The sequence below is a fragment of the Cnephaeus nilssonii genome, assembly GCF_951640355.1.
Source record: "Cnephaeus nilssonii genome assembly, chromosome: 14".
Classification (NCBI taxonomy): domain Eukaryota; kingdom Metazoa; phylum Chordata; class Mammalia; order Chiroptera; family Vespertilionidae; genus Cnephaeus; species Cnephaeus nilssonii.
The window spans coordinates 940465-964904 of NC_137085.1; the positions used below are offsets into that span (position 1 = coordinate 940465).

Genomic DNA, 24440 nt, shown 5'->3' on the forward strand with positions numbered 1-24440 from the left:
GTGCCCAGGACCCATCCAGGCAGCCTCTGCAGGAGGCAGTTCTTGTCTCGTGGTTTTGCTTTGTCAGATAATAGAGCCCTAACAAAATCGAGAAGCTTGCTTTTTTTTTAGATTTTCAGAATAACATCTTAAAGAGCAGGGCTGTCCCCGAGTAGCCTGTGTGCTGCTTCCCCTCAGCTTTGCTTCCCCCGAGGCCAGGTCTGCATCTGTCCGCAGCGCTGGGGTGTGTAGGGGACACGGAGCAGAATGCGGTGCCTGTGTCCAGTGACGGTTAGACACCGACCTGTCACGTGTGAGAAAGAGCATGTGCAGGGCGAAGGGGCTCCATGGGAGCAGGGCTCCCTGTGCCAGGGCCGAGGTGGCGGCTGTGGAGGAGCAGCAGGTCGGAGAGGTCCTTGTCAGAGGGAGGAGGGGTGGCCAGCCGCCGCCTGGACAGTGACCCCACGCGTGAACACACACAAAGCGTAAAATACACCATGTTAGCCAGTTCTAAGTGTCCAGTTCTGGACACGAAGGACATTCACGGTGTGGAGCCACCGTCACCCTCTCCGGGACCTTCTCATCTTCCCAGATGGACACTGTCCCCTTAAACACTCATCCCACCGCCTCCCCACCCCGCCCACCACCAGGGATTTTCTGTCTCTGTGGGTCTGACTCCTCTAGGGACCTCATGCGTGTGGGACCCCCAGGATTTGTCCTTTTGAGACTGCTGCTTTCACTCAGCTAACGGCCCCAAAGGTCATCGATCGCAGCAGGAGTCGAGAGTCCTTCCTCGTCAGGGCTGACTGGTGTTCTGCTGGGCGGATGGGCCACGTGACAGCCGTTCCTCTGCGGTGTCAGCCTGGGCTGCTGTGAGCAAAGCCGCTCTGGACCATCGTGTGCAAGTGTCACCTGGAGACCCTGATTCCCTTCTGGGCGTCGGCCAGGAGCGGGACTGTGGTGGCATGGCGGCTGTAGTTAGCTTTCCGAGGCCCCGCGACTGTCCCACAGCAGCTGCACCTTCACATGCCCGCCAGCAGTGACTGGGCCCGCGTCTCCACCTCCTCGCCAGCACCTGTGTTTCCTGTGTGTGTGTGTGTGTGTGTGTGTGTGTGTGTGTTAATTGAGGGGTAATGGATACTTTTATGGTGTTTTTGTGTGTTTTTTTGGAAGTAGCCATTTTAATGGGTATGAGGTGCTATCTATCTCATTGTGGGTTTTTAAAAAATATATATTTTTATTGATTTCAGAGAGGAAGGGAGGTGGAAAGAGAGAGAAACATCAATGATAAGAGAGAATCATTGATTGGCTGCCTCCTGCACGTCCCCTACTGGGGAGTGAGCCTGCAAACCTGGGCACGAGCCCTGACTGGGAATTGAACTGAGACCTCCTGGTTCCTAGGTCGGTGCTCAACCCCTGAACCCCCGGCCAGGCTCATTTGTGTGTTGTTGTTTTTTTAAATACATTTTATTGATTTTTACAGAGAGGAAGGGAGAGGGATAGAGAGTTAGAAACAGATGAGAGAGAAACATCGATCAGCTGCCTCCTGCACACCCCCCACTGGGGATGTGCCTGCAACCAAGGTACATGCCCTTGACCGGAATCGAACCTGGGACCTTTCAGTCCGCAGGCTGATGCTCTATCCACTGAGCCAAACCGGTTTCGGCAAATTTTGAAAAGTCTAATTTGTCCATTTATTCTTTTGTTGCCTATACATTTGGTGTCATGTCCAAGAAATCACCACCAAATCCAGTGTCATGAAGCTTCCCCACTGTTTTCTTCTAGGAGTTTTTGTGGTTTTAGGTCTTTGGTCATTTTGAGTTAATTTTTGTACCTGGTGTGATGTAAGGGTCCAACTCCATTCTTTAGTGTGTGGCTGGCTGCCCAGTTCCCAGCAGCACGTGGTGAAGGGTGCTTACCTTGACTCTCCGTTGCACCTCCTGTGTGCACAGGACCTGGTTAGGCTGAACTGGACTTAAGACCCATCTCCCTCAAGGCTGTGGGGGCTCTGTGGGATGACTCAGGGCCGGAGGCTGGGCGTCGGATCCAGGCTGCTGGAACCTTGGCAGGCTGAGCATGAGGACGGGTGGGAGCTCTGTACACTCAGCAGAGACAGAAATGCCGTGTGATTTTTCTGTTGTGCCATTTGGGGGTGCCGCTGAGGGCAGCCATGATGGACCACCCTGCAGGCGCGATCGGAGAGCTTTTGATGCCGCCCATTGAGGGCACTTTCGGTAATCGTTTATTGATAGATTGGGCGGGCAAACTTCTGCACAGGGCCAGGTAGAAGTACTTCGGGTTTTGCCACAGGGCGTCGCTGCTGCTGCTTTCCTTCCCTTTAAAAATGGAGACACCGCTCTTAGCTCGCGGTGCTGACCCGTCTAGGCCCCGGAGCCAGGCGCCACTTGGTCCCGCCTCTCACGGTAACGGATCTCGGTGAGGGGCGTGTACGGAAAGGAGCTGTGCCCGGGGCCGCGGTCTCCGTGCGGCTGCTGGTGCGTAATTACAGTCACTGTCTTTGTCCTGAAGCCCGCAGCCAGCAAGGACCCCCGAGAAGCTCGAGGTCACGAGGAGCCCGCAGAGGAGATCAGCAAGAACGTTTCTGATTTTGGACGGCAGCAGCTTTTGCCCCCCTTCGCACCCCTTCATCAGTCGCTACCTCAGAACCAGTGCTACGTGGCCACCACGAAGTCACAGACAGGTGAGGGCCGGCAGGGGGCCGTGCTCCGGATGTGTGTTTCCAACCTGCCCTGCCGAACCAGAGCCGTGTTGGACTCTATGAGTGTGAGTGTGCTCAGGGTTGGGGCGCTGGCGTCGGGGGTCCTTCTGGGCTCCCCTGGAAACCTGCAGCGCCCCCCCCCCCCCCGCCCCGGTGCCTTGTCAGTCTCACATGAAGATCGTCTCCATGACGGAATCTTACTGCCCTGGTCGCCCCGTTGGGTGGAAGACGCTGGCTAGGGAACTCCCCGTGGTTATTGGGGGGCCTGTGGGCGGAGGGTGCGGGAACGGTGCTCTGGCTCCAGCTCTTGTCCACCCCTTTCCTGTGGGCGTCCTTGCTCTCCTAAGCCTGCTTCTGCTCCTGCCGTTGGGGCAGGGGCTGAGCATGTGGTTTTGGTTGGGCCCCTTGTGGCAGGTGGCTGCACGAGTGGCCCCACCCCAGGAGGCCGGTGGCGGGGTGGCGGGGCTCTCTCTTGAGCCAGTGGACACAATTCCTGCAGACAGGACGGCTCCCTTCAGTGTAGAAAGGCCCTTTGCGTGAGGCCCACGCACGTGGGGCGCAGACATCAGATGAGCCCAGTCAGCCTGGCTGCGGGGGCGCGGCCGCTGCCCCCTGAAAGGCTGCCTGGGGCGAGTCCACGGTCGGAGCAGCTTGTCTTCTGGACTTTAAAGTACTTCCGCCTGTAGGGACGTCTGACCTCCGGCCCGTGCAGGGACTCTGCCAGCATCTCCGCGCCGTCCCTGTTTCAGTACTGGCCCCGCTGTGTGCTCCCCTGACGCGACTCCTGAGCCCGGAGCGTGGTCGCAGACACGGCCCCTTTGGCCTCTAGATACTTCAGGGCTGCTTCCTGCGAGGGACAGCATAATGTCCCTGAAAAGGGGCGCCGCCACTCTGGCCAGCTTTTGCCAGTTGCCCTGTGAATGCCCTTTTCAGCAAAGGAAGCAGTTTCTCTCAGTGGGTTTCAGAAACTTAGACCCTGGAGCTTTAAAAAAAAAGTTTGGTTCCAGCTGTTGTCCCCCACTTTGCTGTGGGCGCTGTCACCCAGCGCCCTCCTGCCCTTGAGCTGGTGGAGGGAGCCAGGAGGAAGGTAGCGGGAAGGTCACTGCAGGGGCGGGGGCTTTCAGTCCCGGCTGCATCCGTACAGTCAGTGTTTTCTTGTGAATTAAACGGACGGCCCGTGAGCGCCCTGCCCGCAGCCGTCCCTGTGTCTGTGCCCGTGAGCGCCCTGCCCGCGGCCATCCCTGTGACTGTGCCCGTGAGCGCCCTGCCCGCGGCCATCCCTGTGACTGTGCCCGTGAGCGCCCTGCCCGCGGCCATCCCTGTGACTGTGCCCGTGAGCGCCCTGCCCACGGCCATCCCTGTGTCTGTGCCCGTGAGCGCCCTGCCCACGGCCATCCCTGTGTCTGTGCCCGTGAGCGCCCTGCCCACGGCCGTCCCGTGTCTGTGCCCGTGAGCGCCCTGCCCGAGGCCGTCCCGTGTCTGTGCCCGTGAGCGCCCTGCCCACGGCCGTCCCTGTGTCTGTGCCCGTGAGCGCCCTGCCCGAGGCCGTCCCGTGTCTGTGCCCGTGAGCGCCCTGCCCACGGCCGTCCGTGTCTGTGCCCGTGAGCGCCCTGCCCGCGGCCGTCCCTGTGTCTGTGCCCGTGAGCGCCCTGCCCACGGCCGTCCGTGTCTGTGCCCGTGAGCGCCCTGCCCGCGGCCGTCCCTGTGTCTGTGCCCGTGAGCGCCCTGCCCACGGCCGTCCGTGTCTGTGCCCGTGAGCGCCCTGCCCACAGCCGTCCCTGTGTCTGTGCCCGTGAGCGCCCTGCCCGCGGCCGTCCCGTCTGTGTGCGTGTTGGTGGTCAGGTCTGTGAGCTGTCACCACCTGGGAAACACATTTGAATGGCGCTTCCTTTTCTTTCTTGTCTCCCTTTGACTTTTTTTTTTAGCTTCCTTGCCTTTTGTTTTAGCAGCTGCAGTGTCTCGGAAGAAAAAACGAAGAATGGGAACCTATAGTCTGGTTCCCAGGAAAAAGACCAAAGTATTAAAACAGAGGACGGTGATTGAGATGTTTAAGAGTATCACTCACTCCACTGCAGGTGCCAAGGTACGGGGCGCGGCGTGTGCCATGTGTCTGTCCAGGACCCTCTGCGGCCGGAAGACCAAGGGTGAGGGGGGTGGATGGCCTTGGTCCCTTTCGAAGGAGCCAGGCTCTGAGGCGCCTCGGCTCTAGGCCATGCCTCCCGTCCAGGTGGTGGCGGCGCCCTGCTCGGGGCTGGCAGGCTGTCCTGCTACCGGCTCCGCGTGACGGATGCCCCTGCCTCTGCTCAGAGCGAGAAGGACCTGGGCGACAGCACCCTCCACGTGAACGGGGAGAGCCTGGAGATGGACTCGGAGGAGGAGGACTCCGAGGAGCTGGAGGAGGAGGAGGACCAGGGCGCCGAGCAGGCTGCTGCCTTCCCCACGGAGGACAGCAGGACTTCCAAAGAGAGTGTGTCGGGGAGTGACCACACCCACAAGGTAGGCCTTTCCCTCCCGGGTCAGGAGGCTGCGGAGCGGACCGTCGTGGATCTGGGAGTCGGCAGTAGGCCCTTCTAGGCCGCCCTCAAGTCCCTGTCAGCGTCTGACTTGAGTTTTTGTTTATCTTTCTTGCATTTTAGATGAGTTTCTTTTATTAGAGAAGTGTGTGTCTCCCTGTACCTGTGTCTGGAAGGGCTTGCATTGAGCTCCTTAGGCTCTGGGTGGACAGGACTCACTGGTGGCTGACGGCTCGTGGTGCTTGCTGCTGGCCGGTGCGGCCCCTCCCCAGGTGCAGCCCTCCCCCGCTGAGGCCCTGACGGGAGTCCCTGTCCTCCTGGTTGGAGCCAGTAGGCATCCAGGCTGCCGAGGGACATGCGATCGGGTACCACCTAATGTGTCCCAGGTGCCAGGCATGTCCTTGTTACGTGGCCACCCGGGGACCAGCTCCAGGAGGTGGCAGGGTGGCAGCGTGGTCACAGCTGCCACGTCGTGGCCCTGTCAGCCGGGCACTGCCTGCGGGTGGTCCTGGGGCTCCGCCTGGCCGGGTCTCCAGGGGCCTGGGTGGTGTGGTTTCTGAGCAGATGGGGGGTGGGCGAGCGTTGGTGCGCTCAGTTCTGAGGGGTAGACGAGAAGGGGCACTGGGAGCTGGGGGACGTAGGAACGTGTGCTCTTACTGAGCCTCGTATCAGCCTTGGCCGAGAAAACTCGCACTCACCTTTGAGCTGGACTGTTAAGTCACTGCTCGGAGCCCCGCTGAGCATTCTTTCCCGTCGTCTGTGGTTGTGCATCTGTGACGACGTGGCACCAGGAGCGTGTGTGACCGTGGGGTGGGCGTCAGCTCCGGGCGGGCTCGTCTCCCAGCCCTGCCTGGGGGCTCGCAGCCCAGGCCTCGCCTCTTGCTGTTCCTCCTGGGTCCTGGGTGCTGGTCCACGGACTTGCACTGCTGGTTGGGAATCAGTTGATGTAAGCTGTCTTCTAATACTGCATGGACTTCATCTTCTGTTTATGAATATTTGACTTACAGGATTTATTTGGTGATAAAATATAAACTTAATGCACTCAAAATGGCTGAATGTTATGGAACCCATTCCCTCGAAATGGCTATCCACGTATGTCAACAGCATTTCCTGGCTGATTCTCCCCTGGCTGGTTTAAAAAGCCTCCATTCATATGCCAACATGGCATATGAATTTAAGTCTGTAAAGGGGAAAACTAAACGAGTGTCCAGCGAACCAAAGAACCAAGAAACCAGGCGGACGGAAGAAGACACTATGGCCAGCGGGAAACCAAACCAGACGGCGGGCACGGCTCTCAGTCAGCAGCTGCAGGGAGCAAGAATAGATGTCATGGTCACGGCCATTCCAGGGAGAGAAAGACGGCACATGCACCGGCCGTCCTGCGGACACTCCCTCACGCCCTGACTGCGTGTCGGTTGGACAGCCCCAGGGGCGTGTCTGACGGTGGCCATGTGAGGGTGTGGACTGGCTCAGCGGAGACAGGGTCCTGGGCCTGTTACCAGGACTTGGTGGCGGACGATGGAAGGAGGAGGGCCAGAGAACATGTGTTCAGGGCGCCTGGGAAGCCAGCTGGGGTTGGGGTTTGGTGATGACCTCTGATCCCAGGAATGATAAGGATTCCGTTTGCCAGCGACCACAGAATGCCACGCCTGAGTGTCCGCCCAGGCCGCCCTCCGGAGCCCTGCCGCCCTCGTGCCGCCCTGCCTTTGTGCAAATGGAACCCTGCTATGGGCATGTGTTAGTGTGGCTCGTGTCTGCAGTGTTATGTTTGTGGGACTTATTTGTATTGTTAGTTCATTTTCATTATTATATCACGGTGTTTCTTTTATTGATTTCAGAGAGGAAGGGAGAGGGGGAGAGAGAATCATTGATTGGCTGCCTCCTGCACGCCCCCTACTGGGAATGGAGCCCGTAATTCGGGCATGTGGCCTTGAGGGAATTGAATCCCAGACGCTTCAGTCCACAGGCCGACGCTCTATCCATGGAGCCACACTGGCGAGGGCTATCACGGTGGTTTTTAAGACCATCTCTGGCCGTCTTGGGGTCAGTAGTATTGCTGCAAAATGCTAAAATCGTAGTTGCCTTTTTCTTTTTTTTAAAATATATTTTATTGATTTTTTTACAGAGAGGAAGAGAGAGGGATAGAGAGTTAGAAACATCGATGATAGAGAAACATCGATCAGCTGCCTCTTGCACAACCCCTACTGGGGATGTGCCTGCAACCAAGGTACATGCCCTTGACCGGAATCGAACCTGGGACCTTTCAGTCCGCAGGCCAACGCTCTATCCACTGAGCCAAACTGGTTTCGGCGCCTTTTTAATTTTAATTTTTTTATTTTTATAAATATATTTTTTTTATTGATTTCAGAGAGGAAGGGAGAAGGAGAGAGAGATAGAAACATCAATGATGAGAGAGAATCATTGATTGGCTGCCTCTTGCACGCCCCCTTCTGGGGATTGAACCCTCAACCCAGGCATGTGCCCTTGGCCGGAATTGAACCCGGGACCCTTCAGTCCACAGGCCGATGCTCTATCCACTGAGCCAAGCCGGCTAGGGCCGTAGTTGCCTTTTAAACTGTCATTTATTGGAGCTATGCTGTGGGTTAAACATGCTCAGTTTAATTTCTGTGACAGAAATATTAACCGACATAACACACAGCAAAAGCGCTCTGTTGTTGTCAGTGATTTTCCAGAAAATGAGGTGGTCCTGAGGCCAGAACCCAGCTCGTGGTTTCCCCCTAGGTGCCTGCTGGCCGCCCACGAGTGCCTGCCGCTGTGGGACCCGCACGACTTCACGGGCCAGACTGGCCTCCCCTCCCGCGTGGTTAGGCACGTCTCCTGCGTGTCCCCGTGGGACGCCGCTCGGTGCAGGCGCTGGTCTGTGGGGCGGTTATGTTCCAAGCCACTTGGCAGGAAGGGAGCCGTTGTGTGTCCCTCCCATGGCGGCCGCCTGCTCACTGGCGTGGCCAGCGTTGCTGTTTGGATTAGAAGCCGGTTTCAGGGCCTGGTCACGTGGAAGACCGCTGGGGGTCACAGGCGTTCTGAGCGCTGGGAGGGGGCGAGGTGCAACCCTCACTTCCTAGCCTGGGGTCGGAGCTGGGTCTGGTGACGGGTCGGTCCTGCTGGGCCAGGGTCTCCTCTGGCCTCCCCGCCCCGGAGCCCTCGCTGGCGCCGTGTGCCGTCTCCTCGCTCCCTCGTGTTTCAGCGCTGCAGCATCGGCCGGTTGTCCGGCCGCGATCCCTCTCTGCCCCATTCCTCAGGCTTTGATTTGCCTTCTTTGCAGCTGTTGTGTGTGCAGTTTCCCAGCGACCCTACCAAGTCCCCTGCTCCTTCCTTCGAGGTCTCTCACGGCATGCTCCCTGACGGGCCAGGGATCGAGCCTGCAAGTGAGGTACATGCCTTTGACCGGCATTGACCCTTCAGTCCATGGGCTGACGCTGTAACCACTGAGCAACCTGCTAGGGCTCATTGCTCAATCTTTTTAAAATACAAAACTACCCAATGAAATTTAAAGATAGCATCTTAAGTAAAGCTGACGAAAGATATCCAAACCCTACCAGAAAGGCTGCTATGCTACTCAGTGGTGAGCATTTTAAAGCATTTCTAACAGGAGGAGTGAAAGGGGGAGGGCGGCCGCTGTCTCCCCGCCGTGAGCCCGCAGCTCGGTCACTGAGATCTCATGGGACGAGGACCAGCAGGAAACGTTCCCGTTGGAAGGACCAGGGAGAAGCGTTTGCGGGGGATGGAGTTCCCCTCCAGTGGCAAGACCACAGCCGGAGAGGCAGGAGCTGGTGAGCCGCGCCGCGCCCCGTGCTCCCGCGCAGAAGCCAGGGAGCGAGGTGGTGGCTGGGCGCAGCCTCACGGGCAGTGCCCGGCGGTGCAGAGGCGGGAAACGGCGGGCGGCGCAGCACGTGGCCGCTCCGTCTGTCCGGTACAAGGTCGTCGCAAAGCACGTACTTCAGTGTGGAGCTTTGAAGGGCAAGACTCTGAGAAACAAAACCACAACATCTCCCCTAAAAACTAAAAAGTACGATAGTAATGACGTACTGTCACCCGTGCGCTGGGCAGTAAATTCCACAAGAAGTGCGAGTTCCCTGTGAGAAGAGAGCTGTAGACTTCGCTGAAAGAGGCTCAGAAGAAAGACAAGCTGGTGGCGAGGCCCATGGTGTGGCTGGAGGGGAGGACCCGTGTTTTGTGTGCAGACCCAGAACCGTTCCCCCAGGACCCTTACAGGACCGTCGGGAGCGGCTGGCGCAGGCCTTGTGACCACAGGATGGGAGTGAGGGCCGCGGTGCCGAGACAAGACCGCCCCGAAACGGGGCTTGTGAGGAGAGGGGGGCGGGAGCGAGCGGAGGGGCCGCAGCAGCCGTTTGTATGTCAGGACCGAGTTTACTGCAGGAAGAGGGTTTAGATTGTGGCCTGGGGACCTTGACCGTTCAGTCAATGTTGGAACCATCGGCTGATCTTTGGGGAAAAAGGTGTGGGCTCCTGCTTGATGGTCCCTAACAAACGTCACCTCCTTTCCGGAATCGGATGGGGTGATGGCCGCACCCCGAGCACACTGAAAACCGCCCAGTCGGACACTTGAAAACGATGTGTTTCTGGTTAAGTGAGCCACTTCCCAGTAAAGCTGTTACTTACAAAAGTAAATTCCAGAAGATTTAAAGTGTCGACACCACGTGCTGCCAGGTGGTCTTTTCTGATGGCCGGTGAGGAAGGCCTGGCGCAGGGCCCGACCCAGAAGCCCCGAAGAGAGGTGGACACGTGACTGGTCCAGGTCTCCCTCCGAGTTTATGTCAAAAACACCAGAAGCAAAGCTCAAAGAACTTAACGCAGAAGATACCTATGACCGTCAGCCGACACCGTGTTAGCACCTGTGTGTGCAGCTTCCCAGAATGAGTAAGGAAGCACGAGCCCAGTGGGCATGGATGCGGCGAGGTCCCGCGAGACCCAGCGGAGGCGGAGAGTGCAGCGCAGCCGCGCCTGCCTGGGGCTGGTCCCGGCGGAGGGTCCTGCTGGCTCGGCACACAGCCGCAGTGTAGAGCTGGGCGCGCCTCGAGGAGGGGCTGACGACGTCACCACGTGCCCCCACGGAGGACCAGGCCAGCATGTGCGTGCCACGTCCCCGCCGCCAGGACCAGTGAGAAGGGGCACATGGGTGCTTGCATGTGTTTTAGCGTCTTCTACACCAGAAACGTACGCATGTGTCACCCATGTGGATAGAAAAGGCTTGCCAGCAGCCAGAGTAAGGTATCTGTGTTGTTTTGATATGGAAAGAATGCCAAAACGTATTTTTAATTAGAAGAAGTAACATTCACAAACTGCCTTTGACGGCTCGTCATCTGACGAAGACAGAAATGCGCTCTGTTCAGGCTCCGCGTGGGCACCAGCTGAAGGCCCTGCGCCGGATGGGCTCTCGGGTGTGTCTGTGGGGGCAGGGGTCATTGTCTGTGACTTTGTAACCTCTGACCTTCTCACCGTGTGTGCCTTGTTACTTCTTAACCGAATTCCACGCTCAGAACCGCCAGGTGATGGGCCAGGCACTCACCTTCAGCGCTGACCATGTGAGCACCCCGCAGTCGCTCGGGGCGGGCAGGAGCGCCAGCACCCCACCCAGCCCCGCCCCCGCCCGTGTTTGGAAAATGTGGTTTTGATGGAATCACTGCCACTGGAGCGTCTCATTAGTTTCTGTTTTCTTTTTGGCTTGTTGTGCGGCTGGTCAGATGGATGGCGAGTCTGAGGAGGAGCAGGAGTCGGCCGGCACCGGGGAGGAGGAGGAGGACGGAGACGAGTCCGACCTGGTAACCAGCGGTGCATTCTGACTTCGTGTTTGTAGCCCAGTGAACCAGGAGACAGCGCCATCCATTCATTGTGTCCGCGCGCGGGGGACAGGGCCTCGCGGGCGCAGGCAGATGGGGCCGGCCTCGGAAAGGAGCATGAGCGGCACTGGCAGACAGGGCTGGGCCAGCAGGGGTCCCCCGAGACTCTGCTGCCGTGGCTGTGAGGAAGGAAGCGTGAGGTGTCAGGAAGAATGGCACCTGTCGGGGGCGGGGGCGGCAGGGTGGTGAGGGGCGGGGCGAGGGCAAGTCTGTTGTTACCACTGGCAGCCAAGTGGAGTCGTCACGGAGGCAGGGCCCTGGGTGGGAGGGGGGGCTTGGATGTGGGGAGGGATGGAGCCTGGGCACCACGGCCAGACAAGTGGGTCCTGAGACCGGGAGGGCTTCTCCGAGCTGCAGGGAGGAAGCTCAGGGGATGTGGGGTCACGTGGACAGAGGAGCGCCCTTAGGAGGCAGAACATGGCATGTGGTGTCAGCTGGTCTGGGCGGATGAGAGGAGGGAGGACGTGGACTGGGTGACGGTGTGACGTGACGGGAGCTCTGGGTGCAGTGCTTGCCACAGTTCTTTCTGAAGCTTTGCCATCAGGAGCGTCCAGGTGGCAGGGGCACGGGGCGGCGGGCTGTGGCGAGGGCCTCACAGGGCGGAGCACCGACACGGTCCGGCACCAGGGCGGGGGGCGGAAAGGCCAGGCCCTGCACCTGGTGCGCCTTTCGTCTCGTGAACACGTCCTTTCCAGTCTCTGCCCACAGCAGGCAGGAAGCTTGAGGTGCTTGCGCTCGCCCAGCTGCAGGGCTGGCGGGCCGCGCTGTGCGTCTGTCTGTCTGTCATTCGTGGCAGGTGGATGCTCTCCCACCTGGATTTTAGAATCACAAACCAGTCGTGAAGGAGAGAAGCGTGCCCCGCCCGCACTGCGCTCCAGCCCCTTCGTGCAGGCGGATTCGGAGCTCGGAGGCGCCTCTGAGCAGCGCAGCGCGTGGGCTGGGTCTCCGCGCGTAGGCGCTTCCTGAGCCAAACTCAGGACTTACACGGTCCATGCCCATGTTCCGAGCGTTTTCGGGGCCTAGAAGATAACTGAGCTGAGAGTGATGTTTTGGGGAAAAGCCTGGGTATCTTTAAGAATGGGATCCAGAAAAAAATGTCTAAAAGTGCAATTAATTTTCTAGTTGCAGAATCAGGATATAGCAGGTATTCTATTCGCACGAAAACCAAACTGCAGTGCGTGGGCTGTGAGGCCCCGCGCTTAGCTCTTCTTGTCCTGCCCTCTGATGCAGAGCTCCGGGTCCAGCACCAGGAAGAAGTTCCTCAAGAGGAGAGGGAAGCCTGACAGCCCCTGGGTCAAGCCGGCCAGGAAGAGGAGGCGGAGAAACCGGAGGAAGCCGAGCGGCGTGCTGGGTGAGCAGGCCGGGGCCCGGGCGGGACGGAGCCGGCGGGGCGGGGCTCTGGAGGAGTCGGTCCTTACAAGAGGAAAGGTGTCTGACACTCCCGTGGCGCCGACCTCAGGTGACCGGGACCCTGTGCACTCACCGCTTCCTTGGTGCCTGCGGAGCTGAGGGGCTCCTTCCCCACCTTCCCCGTGTGACCGGGAATCGTGGCCTGTGTGCACCTCCGTGTCCCGTGGGCAGTGCCTCGGCCCACTTGGAGGCTTTCGGCCCCTCGCTCCGGTCCCCCTGCTTCAGGGGTCCTTTTGTTAAGGGACACAAGGAAGGAAGTGGCCCTCAGACCCAGGAGGTCAGCAGGCCTGGGGGCGGGGCTACTGCAGCCACTTGGTTTCAGAGGACTCGGCATTGGGGACAGGGTACGTCACTCAGGGTCCCTCCCCTGCCAGCCTCCTGTCCCGGTCACCCAGCCTCGCTCGTCCCGGCAGGTCACGCCATGGTCTTTGTGTGGATGGATGGTCGGGCAGGCGCTGGCTCTCGGGCAGCTGCTCTGTGCATAGCCGTTGGAGAGGCAGCCATGTTGCCGTGCGGGCTGGGTGGCCGGAGGAGACCAGGCCAGGGCTGCCCCCGGGGTGTGGGTCCCTCCCAGTCGGGGCTGTTTCCGAGGGAGGCGCTGTGCACACTGTGTGTGTCTCAGCAGATGCTCTCCGCTGTCTTGGGGCGACGTTTGGCCTGGAGGGGCTGGGTCCTGTGGTGTCTGACTTGGTGGGAAACTGTTCCAAAGCGCGGTCCTCTTCCCCAGCGCGCAGCCACCTGCTGGCTCCAGCGCCGCGACCTCACCACCCTCGTCTGCGCTGGGTCACGTTTCCTTTCTGCGTCTTCTTTGGGAAAGTGTTTCTTCTTTCGTTCGTGTAAGATCGACGTGCGCCTTCCCAGGGAGCTCCAGTCCTTGGCGAAGTGTGTGTTCTGTGAACGTGTGCACTTGTGAAAGTTTAACCCTTTGCACTCGCTTGCTTTTTTCTCGATTCCTTTATTCTACTCGGGATTTAATTTTTTAAATACCCCAGATTTTACAAAGCGCGGCAGTAGAATAAAAAACTGGAGTTTCTTTTCATACAAACTTATTTATTTGGATTTTTTTATATTTCAAATTATTGATACATTCTAAGAGTATAAAAAGAGCTGCTACCGATGCTAACTGTGTCGAGTCACACTCGACATCCGAGTGCAAAAGTTTAAAGTGCGTTGAAGTCTAACTTATGACTATATTCTTTCCAAATTCTGCTGTTTGTGACCTCAGAGGTCTGTGCTAACTGTCGGGCACAAATATTTTGTCCCATCTTTTCTTGAAGTTTCCATCTAGCCCTACCATGGGTCTGCGATGCGGCTGAGCTGGTGCCTGTGCTGGGAGGCGGGTCCAGCGCGCGTGCCGTGTGCGGGCGGCGCCATGGCTGCGTGGACTTTCTCTTCACATCTTCCCACCTTTGCTGACGGTGTTGGGCATTTCTGGACGTCCTCATCTCTTCCTTCCGTCCGGCCATCCATCCATCCATCCGTCTGCACCTCAAAGCTGCAGCACCCCGTCATTTTCCTGATTATCTCAGCTCCCTTCATCCCCTGACAGAGAGGCAGCTCTGCTGAGTGGGTGTCGGGGAGGCAAAGCTATCCCCCGAATGGCGCTGTGTGTGCCTGTCACAGTGTGAGCCTGGACTTAGGTGTCGGGGGGCCTCCTTGAACCTCATGCTCCTTCCCAGACGGCCCCTCTCGCTCATCAGGGCTTCCCCACTAGGCAGCTGCCCGGCGCGCTCCTCTGCCGGCTAACACACAGGTGCAGGTCCGAGACGGGACGTACCTTCGGGGCAGAGGCGTCATCTTTGCCTGCTTGGTGTGACGTGTACGGCGCATGCCTGAGCACTCACACGGGAGCTGGGACACGTTTCTCTGTGAGGCTTCAAATGGCACAGACCCTCCTGCTCTTCAGGCGGACGGCGACTTCTCGCGGGCGCTGGCTCCCTGCCTGTCCCGCACCCAGAGCAGAATGTGGCGGCACTCAGAGGCGTGACGCCACCCCTCGGCGCTGCCTCCTGTTTCCTGGCCACTGAAATAAAAGCTGCGACACGGTGACAGAGCTCGGTGTGTGCCGGGCATCTGCCCTCGGCTGGGCGTGGGTGCTCTGTGTCCGAGCGCTTTCCTCAGTGAGGCCCCGGCAGTGGCAGGCTCCAGGGGCCTCTCCTTCGCACACACGCCGTCCCTGGGCTGCTCGGAGGGGCGACCCTCTCCTAAACCCGGGTCTGGCGGCAGATGCCCCGAGTCCTGGGCCCAGGGGTCTGCACGCGCGCGCTGCTCCTTGGCTGCTGCTCAGCGTCTGGTCTGACCCCGGGGGTCGCGGAGCACACACCCCAGGTACTCGCCGTCCTCTGGGCTGTTGGGCCGCTCGGCTCTGGCTGGGTCTGTCAGAGAAGGAGGTTTTGACACATCCGAGCCTTGGTTTTGCTTGACACAGACCCTCCCACGAGTCGTGTGTGGACATGGGGCTCACATAGTGGGCGCAGGACGAGGGGGGGGGGGTGGCCTGGACCACAGTGGCGGCGATGGCTGAGCTGAGCAGGTTGATTGGCACCGCGTCTGGGGGCGCGGCGTTCACAGAGGTGCCTTTGAACGCAGGTCCTGAAGCGTACACGTCGTCTTCGGGGAGCGCAGAGCCGGCGGCCCCGGGGGACAGTGCGGGGTACATGGAAGTGTCTCTGGACTCCCTGGATCTCCGTGTCAAGGGAACGCTGCCCTCGCAAGCAGGTGAGCGTCAGGCTGTGACTCGGCTGGCCCCGTCTTGCCTTCCTGTCCCGGGGTTGGCATTCCTGGCCTGTGGCCCCCCATGGCGACGTTGCCAGCACAGCAGCGTGTCGCTTGTGTTTCCCTGCCCTGAGGCTGCAAAGGCCGTGAACTGGTCCCTTGTGGACTGCGCTGAACTGCCCATGGGGGTTGTGTGTCAGCAACCGGAGCGAGAGCCGGAACGAGAGCCGGCACACGTTCCACTGGTGGGGACGCTCTCGCGTGTCTGACTCCAGGGCTGGCTAACGGTCCCGACGCGGGGGAGACGGATGGCCTCCAGGAAGTGCCCCTCTGCAGCTGCCGGATGGAAACCCCGAAAAGCCGAGAGATCACCACTCTGGCCAACAACCAGTGCATGGCCATGGAGAGCGTGGACCACGAGGTGAGCGTTGACTTTCGTTAGCCGAGCAGGGGCGTGGCAGTGCCCGAGCGGGGTTGGAGCAGGGCAGGTGCCCAGGCTCACGGGCGCAGAGCCTGGCAGGCAGCAGAGGTGCCGACCTGGAAACGCAGACACGGGTGGCGAGCTCTTAGGGCGGCGATGCCAGGGGTGCCACGCCTGCCTGCAGCGAGGCTCATGCTCTGGCCGAGGACCGACCTGCTGCAGGTGCAGGCATGGATGGGCCGGCGGCCTCGATGTCAGCGCCACGTCCCGTCCCTCAGCCTGTCCACAGACCCGCCCACCCTCTCCCAGGAATTTCCTCCATGACAGAGGCACGCACACGCCTGGCCCGTCCCCGCCTCTGCCATCTGCAGGCTGACTTGTTGCCCTCAGCCCTCGTCCTGGCTGTGAGCTGGCATTCCAGCGCAGACCCACACACCACTAAATATTTCAGGATGCGTTTCCCTAAAAAAGGACATTTCTCATGTAACAGAAATAGCGACTTCCTGTTACATAACCCCCAGGCCAGAGTTAGATGTGTCTGAAAACCATCCTCTTACATTTCCCCCCAGTCCTCCTTGTGGCATAGGCTGTGTGTGTCCCGTGTTTCTGCCTCTTTTCACCCAAACACCCCGCCACTCCTACCCTCCTGTCCGCTGCTGGGCGACCTGGACCCCCGGACGCTGGGGCTGAGGCTTCCCATCCGTTAGATCGGGTCCTCATCCCGTGGCCGGAGCGCTCAAGGTTTGGGCACGCCATGCTTCAGCTGTGTGTCCATTTATGCTGCCCAGAATGCTCTGGAGCCGGTCAGTGGGCTCCCCGCACACCCAGGAGTGGTGCTGAGACACCGGTCAATGTGGCGGCCGGTGGCCCTGCCTTCAGTCCTCAGCCTTCCCGTGTCCTCGGGCACAGCCATTCTTCCCGCAGTCCCGGCTGGGACTCTGGCACAGAAGACCTCCCCTCTGCTGGCCCTGAGGACACCTCCCACGGCACACGGCATCATAGCTGCTGCTCGGTCTCTTCATTTTTCAAGTAACGAGCAGGTGCCAGCGACCTCTGTGCAGCCCGCCCGTCCCTCGGCTCCTTTGTGGACTGTGCTGTCTGGCTATTTCTCCGATGTCTGTGTTAGTTCGTTGGAGTTTTAAAGTGGGGGCGGCTGGTTCTGTTCTTCGGGTGGTTTTACAGGGAGACTTGTCTTCTCCTCTAGTGTCTCGTTCGTTTCCCAGTCCTTCGGACAATTTGTTCCATCCTCTTCTGAGGTTGACCAATCCTCCCTTTCAAAACATCATCGTGGACATGAATACATATATAAATTTTTAATGTTTTTATTGGTTTTTAGAGAGAGATGAAGGGAGGGGGATAGAGAGATAGAAGCTCTGATGAGAGAGAGAGAGAGAAACATCAATCGGCTGCCTCCTGCACGCCCCCTCCTGGGGATCGAGCACCCAACCCAGCCATGTGCCCTGATCGAACCAGTGACCTCCTGGTTCATAGGTCGACGCTCAATCACTGAGCCACGCCAGCCGGGCTACATGAGTACATTTGGGGTTTTCTTTTTTGCGTTTCGTTCTTGTTGGTGCTCCAACAGTCCCATCTTTGGCTCACATGCCATCTTCACGTGGCCCTTTCCTGGGGTCATGACTGTTCCCACGATGCCGAGAGGTTCTGTGCCTTTCACTGCTTCTCTCCCAGGGCCCGGCGCATTTCCTAGGTGTGAAGGTCCGTGTGACTCGGGAGCCAGTCGTTTCCATGGTGTTGCAGAACCATTCAGAGCACAGGACACCCGTGGGCTTCACTGGAGCCACTCTGAACTGGGCGATGGCGGGGATTTCCCAGCAACCGGTCCTTTTTTTTTTTTTTTTTAATTCTCACCTGAGGATATTTTTCCATTGATTTTCAGAGAGAGTGGAAGAGGGAAGGAAAGACAGAAATATCAATGTGAGAGAAATACATCAATTCGTTGCCTCCTGCACACCCTGACCAGGGGCTGGGGAGGAGCCTACAACCAAGGTGTGTGCCCTTGACCGAAATCAAACCTGGGACCCTTTGCTCCACAGACCAACACTCTATCCACTGAGCCAAACCGGCTAGGATGCAACCAATCTTCTAAGAAACTACCATGTACCTTTTTAAAAAAAACTTAATTTTTTTTTAACTGCAAGTTTATTTAACACAACAATCCCTCAGCTTTACTGAGGTGGTTGACCATGTCCATGACTAAATCCGCCTCTAAACTGGAATTCATGGTTCGATTCCCAGTCAGGGCACATGCCTGGGTTGTGGGCTCGATCCCAGTGTGGGGCATGCAGGAGGCACCTGATCAATGATTCTCTCTCATTGATGTTTCTATTTCTCCTTCTCTGAAATCAATAAAATTACATTAAAAATTTTTTTTGCTGTTTTGGAAATAAGTTTTTTTATGTTAGCATATGATAGATATATTGCTATTTTAAAATAAATTGTTACTTAAAATTTTTAATTTCCAAGAACCAAGATCATGGCATAGGTAAACACCTGTACTTGCCACCTCCCACAACTACATCAAAATTACAACTAAAATGCAGAACAGTTATCATTCAGAACCACCTGAAAACTGGCTGAATGGAAGCCCTACAACTAGAGAAGAAGAAAGCACAGGGAGACGGGTAGAAGGGATGGAGGCGTGGAAAGGGCTGGTCTGAAACCCACCTGTGTTCGTTTTTTGTTTGTTTTTTTTTAATTGGGAGGGAGATAGTCTCTGTTTGTAGCAGTTTTTCCATATGAATGGCCTGACCTAGCTCAGGCTTCATACTTTGCTAAAATCTCTCAAACAAGCTGCAGCTGGGTCAGTGTGCCCCACACCCATCAATTAAAGGCTCAGGACCCGGCACTAGCACCAACCAGCCTGCCTGGCTTCACAGCTGAGCCTCATCTGGGTACTTCCAAGCCCAATACAAATAGGAGGAATCTGCAGATCTCTCCGTAGCTCCTGCCAAGTGGCCCCAGGCAGGGGGTGACTTTGCACCACCCAGGAGGCCCTAGAGCCAGTGCACCAGTACGACAGCTTCAGACCACCCCAGATTTCAACTCTACACCCACAGGCAACCCACAAGGGGCAGACTCAGCACCAAAGTCCCGCTGAAGCAAGTCCTGCTCCGTAGGGGTGTCTCCTGCACAGCAGCTCTCCCACTGTAGTCGCAGCTGGTCCTCACAGCCAATTGGCCTGGACATCAACTCCCAATGACTCCATCAGCAATCAAGGCTCAACTAAAAGACTGTGTACACAGCCCACGTGGGCTGAGCCCCTGGGCCCTACAGGACACCTGCTACACAAGACCACTCTACCACCTCCAGGAGACAGAGCATCTTTACCTAATACATAGAAACAAACATGGGGAGCAGCCAGAATGCGGAGACAAACGTCACAAATGAAAGAAATGGAAGTAAGCAAACTGCGGGATAGAGAGTTCAAAACCATGATTACAGATTACTCAAGGATCTTCATGAGACCTTCAAGGATCTCTGTGAGAATGTCCAAGACACGGCCCTAACCAGTTTGGCTCAGTGGATAGAGCGTCGGCCTGCAGACTGAAAGGTCCTAGGTTCGATTCCGGTCAAGGGCATGTACCTTGGTTGCGGGCACATCCCCAGTAGGAGTTGTGCAGGAGGCAGCCGATCAATATTTCTAACTATCTCTCCCTTCCTCTCTGTAAAAAAAATAAATAGATAAAATGTATTAACCCTTTGCACTCGCTTGCTTTTTTCTCGATTTCTTTATTCTAATGCTAACCATGTCGAGTCACACTCGACATCCGAGTGCAAAAGGTTAAAAAAAAAGAATGTCCAAGATACGAAAAAGGACCATTCAGAAATTAAGCATATACTAACTGAAATAAGGAATAGTTTACAGGGATTCAACTGTAGAGTAGAGGATTCCGAGGATCAAATCAACGATTTGGAGTATGAGGAAGCAAAAAATACCCAATCAGAAGAAGAAACAGAAAAAAGATTCAGAAAATATGAAGATAGTGTAAGGAGCTCTGGGACAACTTCAAGCGTACCAACATTCGCATTATGGCGGTGCCAGATAAAGAAGAGAGAGAGCCAGATACTGAAAACCTATTTGGAGAAATGACAGAAAACTTCCCCTTCCTGATGAAAAACAAACTGACAAGTTCAGGAAGTGCAGAGAACCCCAAACAAAAGGAACCCCAAAGAGGACCACACCAAGACACATAATTAAAATGCCAAGGGATAAAGGCAAAGAGAATATTAAAAGCAGCAAGAGAAAATCAGTTACCTACAAAGGAATGCCCATATTACTGTCAGCGGATTTCTCAACAGAAACTCTGCTCTGAAATCAATAAAATTATATTAAAAAATTTTTTTGCTGTTTTTGCCAGAATGGAGTGGCAAGTAGTCCAAGTGAAGAACAATAAGGACCTACAACCAAGATTACTTTACTCAGCAAAGCTGTCATTCAGAATAGAAGGGCAGATAAAGTGCTTCACAGACAAGAAAAAGCTGAAGGAGTTCACCACTACCAAACCAGTGTTATATGAAATGTTGAAGGGTATTCTTCAAGAAGAGGAGGAAGAAGAAGAGATACAAAATATGAACAAATAAAATGGCAATATGTATCTATCAATAATTGAATCAAAAAATGAAAATAAACAAGAAACCTAATGAACAAAATAAACTGGTGAATGAAATAGAATCAGAGGCATGGAAGCATGGAGCAGACAGCTCACGAATCCCGGAAGGGGAGCGGGGAGAGATTAATCAAAGATCTTACTATGGACACGGGGTGAAGGCGTGGGGTGCGGCGGGAACTGGGTGGAGGGGGCCAATGGGGGGAAAAATAGGGGGACACCTGTAATACTCTAAACAATAAAGACTTTTAAAAAGAAGAAAAATTTCAGTTTTCAATATGATAAATGCCAGTAGCTAGGCCCCTTTTGGACAAAGCTCTTTGGCACCCTCAATAATTTTAAGAATATAAAAGCACCCCGAAACCAAAGTTTTTTTGGGGGGGTTGCTGTCCACTTGCTCCAACTGTTTTATGTGGGATGCAGGCAAGTCTGGGGCTGCAGCTCTTCCCTCCAGCTGTGTTTGTCTTGACACTCAGCTGTCTCATCCGCAGGTGTCAGCAGCCCTTGGTGAGCAAGCTCCTCGGTCTTTGCGCTGCCCCGTCGTTAGCTTTAATGAGGCCCAGTCCACACGCAGGCAGTCCCCTGCGCGTCGTTCTCGGCCTGACAGGTGCATGCAACCGAGTAACCCCCACCCGGCCAGGGGCTGCTGCTCGGGCCTCCACTGGGTCTCGGGTTCCTGCCTGGCCCTGCGTTTCTCCTTCCGGCCCTGTGGTATCGTGAACAGCCTCCCGCCGCCTCTGCGCTGTGACGTCCTGCGCGTTGCCTCACCAGTTAACGCCGCCTCCCCTTGGAGGCACCTGCCCTCGCCGTCTCCGCCCTCACGTTGGCAGCGACACGTTGGGTTAATCTTGTGTGCGATGTGGGTCTCTGTGGCTTAATGGTCTGTGTGGGCATCTCCACTTCATGTGATCGTGGATGTCGTCGAATCACAGTTAAAATTTTACTGGAGTTAAGACGTAGTCATCTGCTACTCCTTTTTCTTCATGTTGAGCCTTGTGCATTGGGATGTCTGTGATGGTCATTTATTCCATGGTTGGCTTTAACGTCTTTAGTGGGTGCCCTGAGATTACAATATATCTTAATGCATCCGTTTCCCTTCCATGGATGCTGTACCGCTTCATGTGCCATCTTAGTGCGGCCGAGCTCTCCCTCCTGTCTGTGCACGTCTTAGCTTCGTGTCGCTGGGGTCCCCCAGCCCACGGCTGCTGTTGCTTGCACTCGCCCGCTGGCTTTCGACGGGGCGGACGCGCACCCTTCTGTCACCTGCAGCTTCGTGCCTCGGCAGGTCCCGTCTCCCTCTGGGTCGGCCTCCTCGTGTCCGAAGACCCTGCGTCTGTCTGTATTTATTTTTTTCTGGTGGCACAGCCTGCTCATCATGGATTCTCCCCTCGCTGTGCTTGACAAAGTCCATTTGCCTTCATTTCTGGAAGGTGTGTTCGTTGGCTTCTGGCTACACGCGGGCCTGTCTGACCTGGTTCCTGCGCGTGGGGAGGCTCTGGCCGCCGCCAGGGTCCCCCGTCTTGGCCGGGGGCGGGGGGGCTGCTCTTTTGTTTTTCTCTTGGTGTTTATCCTCGTGAGAGTTCTGCGAGCTGCTCATCCTAGAAAACTCTTGCCGGTAGCAATTTGCTTTTCAGCCTGTTCTCTTTCCGGCTCTGGGCTCGGGCGCCACGTATTGGGGTGCGACCTTGTCTCACAGCTGACAGCTGCTCCTCTCCTTTCCTTTGTGCCTTAGGGTGAGCGCATTTCTCTTCACCGTTTCAGACTCGGTGGTTTCTTTCTCCTTGTGGAGTGTGCGTGTGAGCACGTTCTATTCTAGCGTTTCCATGTGCATTTCCTCCTGTCTCGGCTGATGGTGAGCTACCTGGGCCGTCCAGGTGTTTTTCTGTCGCTCCCGCATCTGCTGGCGGCGGGTCCAAACCCAAAACCCTTCACGCCCAGCTCCTGAGCCCCGGTGCCTGCTTCGCTGTGTCTCTTACCCGAGGGACTCCAGGCTAGATGTCTCTCATTTGTTTGTCCTCCCCTCCCCTCCCTTCCCCTTCCCTCCGTTCCCTCCCCTCCCCTCCCCTCCCCACCTCTCCCCTGGAGGCGGGGAGGGAGGAAAGTGGGGGAGCAGAGAGAGCGAGCAAGAGAAACATCGCTGTGAGAGACAAGTGGGTGGGTTTCCTCATCGTATGCGCCCTGAACGGGGCCAGGATGAGCCTGCAACCCAGGCCTGTGCTCTTGGCCGGAATCGAACCCAGGCCCGTGCCCGGGCCGACGCTCTAAGCACTGAGCAGCACCGTCCAGGGCTGACGTGTTCCTGGTGGAACACCGAGACCATCTCCTCCGGTTGGTGGCATGGCCGCTGCTCTGTCTTCTGCAGGTGCTCAGCCTGTCTTCATCCTGGTGGCGGGTCCTGGGTGCTCGGGGCGTCTGGGCTGTGGGGCCATGGTGGGTCGTCTCGGGCAGGGACCTACCAGCTGTCCCTCCGCCTGGAGCTGTGCTTCCTCTTGTACTTCTTTGACTTGTTGCTCGACGGTGAGAAACGCCCTCTCCGGAGCACTTCCGTGGAAACCTCGTCTCCGCCCGGTTTCCAGTCCCGGAGCTCGTGCTTGTCCCGGTGTCCGGTGTCCTCCCGTGGCCTCCGGCTCCCGCTGCAGAGCCGCCGGGCCTGCTCTCCAAGGGCTGGTGACGGTTTCTCCCGCTCTGCCCGTCTCTGCGCTCCTCTGACCCGGGCGCCCTGCTCTCTGCCCCCTCTCGGCACCCTGGGCAGCCACCCGGAGAGGGGGCCATCGAGAAGGAAGATGGGGCTCGGGCGTGAGGCCCATGACTCACTGGCTTTCTCTTATCCAGATGTGCTCGGTGGAGGTGCGGGGGGCTGGGCAGGAAACGAGGTCCTGGTCAGGCCTCAGGGGGGCTGCTGTTGGTAGGCACTGGGCTGCCCCCACCTGTTGGGCTGCGTCCCAGGCCTGTCGTCTGTAGCTAACTGGTCATCCATTGTCTGCAGCCCACGTGTGGCCTTTGCTCTGCTGTCCGGACACGTGCAGGTTTCAGGGAGTCTGTTCCCTGCTGCTGGCCCCTAACTTCATGCTCCAGCCTGGCCTGCCTGCCTGGCGCGCGTCCATCTTTTTACTCAGCCTAGACCCCGACTGGCTCAGGATGTTCTCTTCGATTTTGCCGAGTTAACCAGCGGCTGCTCTGACACTGCGTGGCTACCCGTCATGTGGTCGTCCTCTCCGGGGCACGTGTGTTCTCGACCCCACACGGGTGCTCGAGGTCCGCCCTGGACTCACATCCGCCGAGCCGCCTGGTGGCTGTCGCTGACCTGTGTTGTCTGATTGCAGCTGGGCAGGTGCACCAACAGCGTGGTCAAGCACGAGCTGATGCGCCCGTCCAGCAAGGCGCCGCTCCTGGTGCTGTGTGAAGACCACCGGGGCCGGATGGTGAAGCACCAGTGCTGCCCCGGCTGCGGCTACTTCTGCACGGCGGTAAGCACCCGCTCGCCCGCAGCCCGGGCCTCGGCCGGCACACGTCTGCTCCCAGGGCAGGCGCGGCCCTGCAGCTTCTGAGTCTGGGGTCATCTGAGCTCTGTGCGTGCACACATGCTCTCGCACACGCACACGCCCCCTTCCTCCTGCCTGTGGCCTCGGCCTCCAGAAGCAACGGGGACTGGGCGGCAGGCTCCGGGTGCCCTGTGAGGGCACAGCCCCCGCCCTGGGAAGGGCACGCTCTGCCTTCTGCGCTGCCCTCGCCTCCTGCTCCTCCTGGGTCGTCTCCGCAGTCACTTCTCCCACAAACACCCGCGCCTGCAGTGCTCAGGGCCTCCCGTGTCCCGTGTCCCGCTGCCGCTGTGGATGTCGCCCTCTGCCTCCCGTCTGCACCGTGCGCTCTGTGTGCTCACGGTCCGGCTCGCCCTGTGCCACCCGGAGGCCGGCCCCGAGGTCGCTGCGTGCCAGGTGCTGACGGCGACCTCGCAGATCAGTGTCCGTGGCGCCCTCCTCCTGGCGCTCGGCTGACGTGTGCGTTCTGTCTGTCCCCATGGTCCTTCGTGGGCCTGGCCGAGGTGGCCTCGCCCCTGTTCGGACAGCAGAGAACCCGGCCGCGGCTTGGGGCGTGGGGTGGGCCCGGTGAAGGCCGCACACAGGCGGGATTGCAGGGCCTCCCCTCGCTGGCCTCCCTCCGGCACACGTCGTCTGC

At 57.8% G+C, this 24440-nt stretch overlaps 1 protein-coding gene across 4 annotated transcripts in view; it reads left to right on the plus strand.

The window, feature by feature from the left end:
* Positions 1-24440, plus strand: part of EHMT1 (euchromatic histone lysine methyltransferase 1) — a 77414-nt gene that overhangs the window by 36259 nt on the left and 16715 nt on the right. For 2 of the 4 annotated variants that reach the window (XM_079789941.1, XM_079789944.1), the window contains exons 4-11: positions 2509-2680; positions 4624-4781; positions 5006-5194; positions 10935-11012; positions 12321-12441; positions 15090-15218; positions 15491-15636; positions 23588-23731. In XM_079789941.1, the coding sequence (XP_079646067.1) occupies positions 2509-2680; positions 4624-4781; positions 5006-5194; positions 10935-11012; positions 12321-12441; positions 15090-15218; positions 15491-15636; positions 23588-23731 (1137 nt within the window). The remainder of the gene's footprint in view (positions 1-2508; positions 2681-4623; positions 4782-5005; positions 5195-10934; positions 11013-12320; positions 12442-15089; positions 15219-15490; positions 15637-23587; positions 23732-24440) is intronic. The other 2 variants (XM_079789942.1, XM_079789943.1) reach the window with 2 other exon arrangements.